At 39.0% G+C, this 10,651-nt stretch overlaps 1 protein-coding gene and 1 pseudogene across 1 annotated transcript; one reads left to right on the top strand and one right to left on the bottom strand.

The window, feature by feature from the left end:
* Positions 1 to 845: 845 nt before the first annotated feature.
* LOC131786064 (uncharacterized) lies at positions 846 to 1,915 on the bottom strand. Its single transcript, XM_066168318.1, has 2 exons — positions 1,677 to 1,915; positions 846 to 1,635 (listed from the first exon to the last, which is right to left on the bottom strand). Exons 1-2 carry the CDS (start codon positions 1,913 to 1,915, stop codon positions 846 to 848), a joined length of 1,029 nt encoding a protein of 342 aa, XP_066024415.1.
* Positions 1,916 to 4,030: 2,115 nt separating this feature from the next.
* Positions 4,031 to 6,209, top strand: LOC136281645 (uncharacterized; annotated as a pseudogene).
* Positions 6,210 to 10,651: the final 4,442 nt, after the last annotated feature.

Genomic DNA, 10,651 nt, shown 5'->3' with positions numbered 1-10,651 from the left:
AACCTGATTTAGTTAAAGCCAAGTTAAGTAGGGAATGCGCGGCTGGGAGAATTGTTGGTCCTTTTACAACCCCGCCCTTTCCTAATTTTCGTACATCCCCTTTAGGCATTGTACCCAAAAAAAGATCCGTCCGAATGTCGTCTCATTCACCACTTATATTACCCCGAGGGTGCTTCGGTCAACGACTTCATTCCTGACATTTACTCCACAGTGAAATATGCGTCTGTCGGTGATGCATCCAAGTCGATTAAGCGATTAGGGCGGGGTTGTTTCATGGCCAAAACAGATGTTAAGTCTGCATTTCGCATAATTCCTATTCACCCTGCTGATTATTCCCTGTTAGGTTTGAAGTGGGAAAACTTGTATTATTTAGATAGGACTTTGCCGATGGGATTGAGTTCGAGCTGTGCTATATTTGAAGCTGTATCGACGGCACTTGAGTGGATTTCTATCCACCATCTCGGAGCTCAGTCCGTTTTGCACATTTTAGACGATTTTCTCTTCATTGCGCCGACCAAAGACCAATGCACACGCGACTTGTCGAATTTTGTTTCTTTGTGCGAATATATTGGCGTTCCTCTCGCCCCCGAGAAAACAGTAGGTCTGGATTCAGTTTTGAAGTTTGCAGGAATAATTTTAGGCTCCGGTCGCATGGAGGCGCGACTCGACCAGCCGCGCATTCCCTACTTAACTTGGCTTTAACTAAATCAGGTTGATCTATAGCGCTTTTAAGATTAGGAGATTCGTAAGACAGCCGTTCACCAACAAAATGAACTCGAAAACCAAAACGAAAACCGTCAATAAGATAAGAAGCTAACGCAGAGTCATAGCCGTGCAGAAAAAATTTAAGACGATCCACTTTCACCGGGGTAACCGGGGGACTGTGTAGAACCCAGTGCTTGAGTCGGGCCTCCTTTAAGCTTACCTCCGAAATGGGGTGTGATTGCTTGAATGACACATTGACTGCCTGGGTGTTTTGCTCCACATTTAAAGCAGGAGTGGTCATATTGGCAGCCAGAGCAATGCTTCCCGGCTTGAAAGACCCAGCAAGTTCCCTTTGGAAAAGGGGGAGATCGAAAGCGTTGACGAGTTTGAGTCTGAAATTTGTTTGTGAACGACTGTGGCCTACGAAAACTGTTGGCAGCTCTTAGCCATAATTCCCAGTGTATTTGGTCCCATGGGTAAAGTGCTGGGTTCGATTGTCTGATATAGCGAAATTGTTCGTCATACCCAAACCAATCGCCTGATTTATAAGCCAAATCTCGTACAACTTCGCAATATTTCATTAAACTTGGAGTTTCGCTAGAGAAGCGCTCCGCATAGACTGAGACAAAAATATTAAATGCCGAAGCCCATTGATGTATCGAAGTAATCCTTTTGTTGGATTGTGAGGGCTCGAGCGTGAACTGTGGCGAGCGTTGCAGCCCAGCAGAAGGCATCATAGATAACGAATATTTGCCTTCATTTTGAGGGGAGGAAAAAAGCAATGCCCCAAAGTCTACATATTCGTTTGCCCATATTTTGGCTTTAAGTTTAGCACTAACCCGGGCGGGAAGACCCACCGCAATACTAGTAAAAATCTGCTGGGGTTGTGGTTCACCCAAACCCGCTTTAGCAGGAACACCTCCCCTCAAACTGCGGTAGAGTTTAAAATGACCTAAATTATTAAAATGGCAGCTATGTTATCCCCAGGAAATGCAGCCTGAAGGGCTTCGGAAACGGCGGCAGAAATGGTGCTTGATAGAGCGCCGACATCCAAGGAGCTGTTCTTGACATTCTGGGAATGGCTAGCTGTGGAACTCATAGCTGGAAGTGGAGGTGTTACTTCACTTATCTCGGATGGGCTGGTTTTCTTTGTTCGTTTGGCCCGTTTAGGACGGTCATTCACAACGGCAGAACGTTTTCTAGGAGGCATAACTTACAAAGGGAATGTACAAAAATGGGAGCATAAGACAATAAGAAAAAATCTCGAAATCTACCGTGTTATGGCAAAAATTAATAAAGCACATAGCTACAGACAGTGCTGACAACTCTATTGTCTATTGTTGTCTGGTGAAAAACCGATAGCCTGAGAGGGGCCACGCTTAAGACGCGAATATAAGATATGGAAATACAGCAAAGGTATCAGTTGTAAACCATTACAAGTATGGATGTTGTACATACGTGAAGTAAAAAGATCATAGCAAATCAAAAAAGTGAGAGAGCAGGTAGCCACAAAAAACGCCAAGTTCAACAAACAAGTGTGCTGAAACTGCACAATACAGAACAATAAGCTAACGCTTTATCACAGTACCGAGTGCATTGGACACTTTCCCCTAAATTAGGGGATGGTCAGAAAGGGTTGTACACTCAAATGGTAAAGTGAAAGCACAGCGTAAAAGAAATACCAAGGCCAAAACGATACCAAGATCGTAAATAACATATGTGGTCCACTGGACCAACAAAAACAAGCCTGCCAAGAGGAAAAACTTCCCAAAAATAACATAAGAGGCAAGGCAAAAACATATATGACATAGGCCTGGTTCAAAACAAAAAATGTGAACTGGCAATAAACATCGAAAGAAATACGCTGCTTCTCAAATAAAATGCGGGGTAAGAAACCGCCGATAAAACATTTAAAAAATGCATTGTCCTGCAGTAGAAGCTTACACAATAACTGGCAGATCACGAAGCTTCCGATAAAGCTCTCCAGCATCCTAAAATGGCTCCCCTCAAACTGCAGTAGAGTTTAAAATGACCTAAATTATTAAGGTGGACACCATCACGGTGAAGGAAACGAGATTTGCTGTTCCAAAAACCCCTGTGTTTCCAGTAACAAGCATATGGAATAGGTTCCAAAACCACTCTAAGGTATTTGGATAAAGTGTTTGCTTTGTTATTAAACAGAGGCGCGTTCTCGCGATAAATGGTTTGGCAAACACAAATTCTGTTAACGCTGTAAGAATCGTATAACAAACGAACGAGATCCTCTATAGCGGACCCCGTTTCTACGGCAGATAACGCCGTTAGGTCGTTCGTGCCAAGCTGCAAAATGACAATATCGGGAGCAAATGATCTTACGACTCCGAGGTCACGTTGCCTAGTTTTTGCTACTGTCCTTCCCCCTATCCCATGCCATTTGAAAATAAGGTCGTCGCCCAAGTTAAAATTCTCCAGGAAATCGCGACCGAAATGAGCAACAAGAAAACGAAACAAACGATGGATAAAGGAGTGACCGAGGATAAGTAGACGTGTTGGTGCCATGCACAGGATATGTTAAATGCGAGGTTTGAAATATTCAATTAAATTGGACACCAACAAAATAATAGCAAGATAGAGAATACAGAAATTTTCAACTTGCCTGAAACTTTGGACTGTGTTATCGAAGAGAGGGAAAAGATTTCTTGAGCACTTGACGTTCGAATGGCGAGGGATAGAAGGGCGAATCAAGGAATTTCTCCTGGTTTTAACATAGCAAACTCCGCCCTTACTACCGATTGGTTACTGTTCGTACCTGGTACAAGCAAACTCCGCCCTTAATACTGATTGGTTACTGTTCGTACCTGGTACAAACCTCCCAACGGGTTATCATAGAAACATGCCCCGACATAAAAACATTATGTCTAGACATAATGTTTGTCTTTATATCGATGCATGTTTCGAAGAAAAACGTCCCTTTACGTGAGCTCTGCCCGAAAAAAAATGTCCTAACGTGAAGAAAAGGCTAGAATAAACACAGCAGATGATTTGGAACAATTTGGCCACAAGAGCAGTCAAAATAGTAAGCCAAACTCAAAGATTAGAATAAATCCCAATCTTAGCAGTAAAAATTATATACCTGTCATGATAATATACACTTGATTTTGCAACTTTTAAATATCCAAGGCCCTTGAATTCCAAATATGCAAAGCAAATTTTCGAAACTATAAATTTTGTCGATTCTCGCGGGTATCATGATATACCTAAAGGAGGTTGAGTCCTAAAATTCTGTTTCAACGGGTCCTTTGTTGATTGCTAAATGCAATCTCGATCAAGTTTTCCCTCACTGAACATGTCTCGCTCGCAGTATGTCACACCAAAGTCTAAAACTCCTTGAGTTAGATCAGTGGGATTGCCGTTAAAATCTGTTCCTGAAAAACAGGTTAAATATGTCTCAGCAGTGATGGTAGGTTGAATATAACAGTAGTTGTTCATGACAGTCATTTAAACGCGCAGCATCTTCTTGGAACAGATCCCTATTTGTGCTAATTTTTTGAAGATATTACGAACTTAATTTGATGTTTTAGTTTTTGTTGCCTTTTAGATTTATTTTTCTGCGAACAGGAGCCGCGAAACAAGTCCAAGTAAGGTAGGGAACATGATAATTTGAACCGTAGCTATTTTGATTTTCCCGTGAAACTTCGCTTGAGCTAAAAAAACAGAGAAAAGAAAGCTAGTATATTTTCCTTAACCAAAAGGCTTAAGGAAAATTAGAATAAAAATCTTCGAGCTAATTTACAACAGAACTATTGTTGCATCAGCCAGTTTGTACAAAATTTTTGGTTGGAGGTAGTTTTACTCAAGCCATTATCCCAGAAACGTCCAAATTGTTTATGCTAAGGAATATTTGTTCATTATTGTTTGGTTGCAAAAAGAAAAACCAAAGCATGTGCCAAATCAAACTGCCACTAAATCAAAAAACTCAACCAAAACTTCCCGATTCGCCAAGTTTTATTTTTATTTTTTTCATTTTGAATATTTATGTTAATTTCGACAAATTCGTCTCGACGTCTTCGCTGCAGGAACATACTTGTTGAAAAGAATGACAATAAGGTGCACTTGAATTACTAGAAAAAAAAAAGTGGAATGAGATTTCTCTAATGTTGGAAAATTTGCTCTCAAACATGTAGAAGAGAAGTCGGTGAAAAATGAAAGGGAAAATTTTTATACTTTACGGGATATGTTAAAAATAATAATTGTTCTTAAATGAGAAGCCTAAAGTAAACTAGAAATATCGATGACAACATTGATACCCGAAGAGGATCTACCTCGACAGATTAGTTCAAATTCAATATTGTTTTGGGCGGGAATACCGCTGACTGGTACATTAAAATGCAAATTAAGAAAGGCTTGATAATTATTTCTCGATAACCCTGTACTGATTTTGCCCCAAAACTCTTTGGTTAAAGAACCACAAGTGGTTGCAAGTGGTAAAGAAAAGAATTATTGTAAACAAAGATTTTCATGAATAATGTAAAAAGAACTGCTTAATTGTTATGTAACTGTGCGAGTATTTCTCATGAAGCCCATGTGTCTGATTGTTTATGGATCACGCTATTTAGGTGTCGACGTTTTTGCAAACGAGTGTAGACATTTTAAGCCAGATCATGGGAGAACAAAGTTTCGAAATCAGTATTCGGCTGAAAACGATCCAAAGCGCCAAAATTAGAAGGCAAATTAAATTAGCGGCAATTATCCTTTGATTATGTGTGTTATCGGCTCAAACAAATCAACATAAATACACGTTTTCGTGTTGGCAAGTTCTTGTTAAAAGTTATGGCCATGAATTACGAAACGCTTCACAAAAGCTTCAAGAATCAATATTAATTCGCTCTTTGAGTGGATCATATTGATGCACATGAAACTTTTACCAAAATTTTGCAGGATAACGAAGTGATATTCAATATGTTATTTGCGAATGCTTTCATTACAGATGCAAGCTGCAGTTACAGTGAAGTAAAATCCTTATGCGTAATAAACACTGCTATGACGCGTGCATGGGAAACGCGTGTAGAATGACTGACTGATTGACTAACTGACAGAGTAACTGACTACCTTACAGACTGATTGAATATCTTGCTGGTCAGTTGACTGACAGAAACCATAAATTGACAAATAAGAATCTTCGCAAAAGTCGCCTTATTATGAAATTCTTACTTCATAGGAAACCATGGCCACCGATGGCGTAAATTCAACACATCAATTTGTAAACAACGACAAAATGGTTCTCCCTCCATCGGAGTTTCCAACCCTGAACTCGCGCCGTGACAGCTCTCTAAAGAACCACTGGTACGTCGATATTGTCCAGCGGCTGGAGGACTTAAGTTGGAGTTATCAGACAATGGAGGTGGAGTATGCTTTTCTGGAGAAGCTCATGGCAGAACAAAAAGAGGATCTGAAAAAAGCACAAAGCTGGAACAATCGTCTCAGAAATCAGCAAAGAGCGAAGATTGTCCACTAATGGCAGATGATCGGTGAACGTTCTAGCAAACTTTTAAGTCAGCTTGTAGTACTTTTTCAAAACATTTTGGTATTATCTGGTGGACAAGACCTTTGCATGGCTTCCGATGTAATCACAAATATGAGCTATAAGCCTTCGTACATCGATCGCCAACGCATCTTCAACGCACTTATGTTGTACTCAACTATACGAATCATCAAACCAATATTTTTCAAAGAGGTTGACAAAAAAACGTGTAGGGAACTCGGCTTTAGAAATGATTTAACTAAATCTAAACACAAAGAGCGGTTGGATCAAGAGTTCGGACAAGATAAAAACTCTCCCTGTTAAAATTTAAACTCACGAGTAAAAGGCTTTTCAGAAGGTGAGATTAATTTAAATTTTCGCCTTTTTTCAAATTTCTGAGGAAAGACCTTTAGTTCCAGCTTTAGATAAGGTTTAGTAGCGACGATACTGTAAAAAATGTAGAAATTTCATTTGAGAAAAAAATTTCTCGGTTCTTCCTTCTTTCCCTCTGTTTTTATCACCTAGGGTAGATCAGTTCTTGGATCAAATATTAAAGATAATAAAATTAAATGTTGGTAAGTACAATTTCAGAAGGGTGAGATGATTAAAGCTTAACCATTGTTTTTTTAATTCCTCCAAGGAAACGATTGATTAATTGATTGATTGATTGATTGATTGATTGATTGATTGATAGGAGGTTTCTCAGGTGCCATCGCATCTCTCATTGGCTGAAGTCGCGTCTGATTTCGGTTTGCGTCCATGTCGCACCATCTGTGTAGTCTTCTGCTTTCTTCGGCCTTCTTTTATTTTCTATTAAACGCTTTTTTATTTAGACTTTTTACTAAATCATGATTTTGCTTTTCGCAAGAATGGTATCATTTGTAAGCAGCTACCCCGAATAAACGCCTGGAGAGAGTTAATGAGCGCCCAGTGCTTCGAATAAGCGGAAACTGAAATGCATCAGGGGAGTATTAAAATTTCTTTAATGGCTCACAAACTATAAATTCACTCCCATATGGTACATCGTCATCTTTTGTTATCATGTATCATTTAGTTGCAAAATAAATTAACTCCTTGCTAAAAGTGGTGAAAGTTTAAGAGGCGCCTAGCCTCGAATAAGGGCAGTAAGCGCCCACATCGGATAAGCGTCCCGGCTCTCAAGGTCCAAAAAATTGATAAGCGCACAGGGCGCTTAAAACAAATAAAATACCGTACTTTTCAATGAAAGTCAGGCGCCACGTTGTTTATTATTCTTTTTAAATGAAAGTTTTTGCTATATGCAAAATCTCGTGAAGAGAAGAGTATTTGCTTTGTGTGAAGGTGAACTTTAGAGGTGGGAAAAGTTGTTAAAGATTTGAAACTTAATTATCACAGAAATGACATCATCCGTCATTTCTGTAAATTCTTCCAAAATTACATTTGGCGGAAGTAATTTCGTAATAAAAAGACTCTTCAAATAAAACGGCCCATGAAGGTGAAAAAATACCACAAACGAGTTGATAAATATTTTATCTAACTTTATTGGGATATTCAGACCGAGGTGTAATTTAGATATGTAATTTTCAGAGCTTTATTCATAACCCTCATGGATTTCGCTCGCCTCACATCTGCAGTTATTAACCACAAACTCATAGTGTGGTCTGCCTGTGATCTCACCGGGAGAGAGAGGTCACACAAAAACTTACATGGGATTGGGCTTGAGATCGATTGTAAACGTTTCCCAGTCCGACGGTCACCCAATTGCCCAGAAGAGCTTTGTTTACCCGAAATGCTGCGTAACAGGGCTTCTGCAAACCCGCTGTTGTTTTTTCCCAATTTCTAAAGCTGTCTTTCGCTTATTCTATGCTTTTAAACTGATAAAGTCAGCCTTATGACACGCGGCTTTCCATCTAGTAGGAGAAGCCCTTTTCGATGGTGTCATTATTTTAGGAAATCTTTAGGAGCAACTGGAGGTTATGCCTCGTCGAAAGTTCGCCCCCAATCTTTGTGCGCAGTAAGGAATCGAGGAAATCGGTTGGTTTGAAGAAAGAACTTTAAACTTTAAAGTGGCCCAAAATATTTCGGAAATATTTTGGGCCACACATCGTTATGTAACAGATGGTTTAATAGTCTCATCAATTTCGCAACCCTAACAGTCATATAACAAAGCAAAACAAAAATATAAAAAAAATTATTCTTTTTAGCAATTAAAATACAAATCTAACAACCCCTACCCACAAAATAGCGAAGCTAATCGAGACGGGAGAGAAACAAATACTAAAGTAAATTCTTCAATGACAAGTTTGGCTGAAATAACGTATTTTATTAATCAAGAAACCGACTAGACGCCAATTGAACGATTACATGTGTTCAATAAAGTGTTTTAACACTTAAAAAGTAAATCCACAGGTTTTATTTTCATTTCCGATGTTAGTGGACTGGTTTGACTTGCGTCAGTGTCAGATAACATACCCCAGTGAATCTTTCGCTCGCCCAAGGTCTCGTTCATGTTCCTTTTCTCTTTTTACAATGATGAGCACCATTGAGATTTGACGAAACAGCACAGTCAGTATTGTTGATGTACCACCAGCCTCCAAAAAACTTATGGGTACAATGCTTGTAAACTTTGTCCCGTGTACCAAACGGGGAGCCGTTATGATCACTAAGAGAATCTTTGACAGTCGCACATTCTAATAGAAATGATAAAACACCAATAATTATAACAATTATAGTGATAAAGTATAATGATAATTATGATGATGATGATGATAATGATGACAATACTCTTTATTGTAAATTTGACTTACATTGGAAACTCTGATTGGCCGAGAGAATTCAGTCCATATACAAAATCGTGTGAAGTAATAGGTGTTTCGTTTAATAAATAGGCGTTGCCTCGTGTTGACAGATTTATTCGATGACAAGAATCGTGATTGACATTAATCAATAGATTGATTTAAAAGCGTTAGATTATTATGTTTAAGTCAGTTTTTCAGCAGAATCGAAGTGAGAAAGAAGTTATTTTGTTATCGTTTTTCTGTCTCTAAATCCGCTTACCTGGAGAATCTGCTAACCCGTAAAGTGAGACTGTTGTAACGACCCGCCACAGAAGTAAGTTTATATTGAAGTTTTTAATTCAGTTACAAGATAAAGACTTGATTTGCGTTTGTTCTAATTGCGAATTATAAATGTATTTCTTTTAGATCGAATAATTATTAAAGCTTGGCTTAATATTATACGGTTTGTGGTGGTCACTTGATCTAATCAGTTCCGAGTAAGGAAACAATAGGATAACCCAATATCTGCAGCATATTTTGCATTTATCAACTCGAGTTCAAAGTTTGCCTGGTTTCCAAGCTCCTTAAGCATATAGCGTTCTCAAACTTTTTCAAACTCAGAGAGAAGTGAAATTCCCTTACGTTTTAAATTTCAGATCAAATTTTTTTTCTCTCCATCTCCCCCTTGGTACTCCATTTTGTGTTCACGCATAGCGCGTGCTTTTCACAAATTAGCCAATCGCATCAAAGAATTCTAACCTTAACTTTGAAACTGACGTGGATTCTTTCACGTATCTTTTTTTGTTGCTTTTCGGAATTCAAGTTCAAGCTTAACTTTCTATCACTTAAGTTCGTTACCCCTTTGTTTTGAAATGTAAAACGTTTCAGATAATTTATTCAAGCTAAATGTCGTGGTTAATTTAACAAGCTCAATATAAATTTTTTTCCGGAGTTTGGAGTCCAGCCTCCTTTTCATAAAAGGATTTTTTACACTATCTTGCAGATTTTTATAAAAAATAGCCTGTAATAAAACAATTAATGAACTCTGTTCTCGCATCATATCATGAATTGTCAAACCACGCAGGACTCTGTGAAATCTCCCTCAGCCCTCGGCTTCCATAGATAAGGTTTACCCGGATACAAATTGCAAGTGTGATAGAAATCAGTTCTTAGGAGAAGCACGCACAGATTACTGTAAATATTAATTTTTAATACAACCGTCACCTACATTACACATTTGATGCTTTTCTAATCCTCGCCTTCGTGCTGTTCTAGATAATGATTACCGAGAGAAAGCAGATTGACTCACCTGATTTGTTTCCGAGTTTCAGCCGATACTTGTCTTTTCTTGTCTCCGACTCCAAACCACAAATATTCAGCGTAGACAGTTTTGCGTCTAGTTACTCCCAGATCTACTCGAAGCCTGTTTTCTGTCTCGTTTTGCGTCAGGCGATGGATCTTCTCTAGTCCGAGCCAAAACTCTCCATTAAGGAAATCACCGAAGCCATTTTTGTAGTCTGCCCAACCCAGGTTAAAATCCATGCAACCATCCAGTCTTCTCTGAAACACTGTCCACCCTCCTCTGTCTGTGGTTTGGTCACAATACACATTGAAGGCACCTTCACCATCAGGGTCGATTGTGTAAACACCGCTGATCGTTTGGCCGCAGTTGTACAGCTCGGCGCAAATT

The sequence above is a fragment of the Pocillopora verrucosa genome, chromosome 6 (genome assembly GCF_036669915.1).
Source record: "Pocillopora verrucosa isolate sample1 chromosome 6, ASM3666991v2, whole genome shotgun sequence".
In the NCBI taxonomy this organism is placed as follows: Eukaryota; Metazoa; Cnidaria; class Anthozoa; order Scleractinia; family Pocilloporidae; genus Pocillopora; species Pocillopora verrucosa.
Note: the sequence above shows the minus strand (reverse complement) of the source record. Positions and strands in the feature narration are given on the sequence as shown.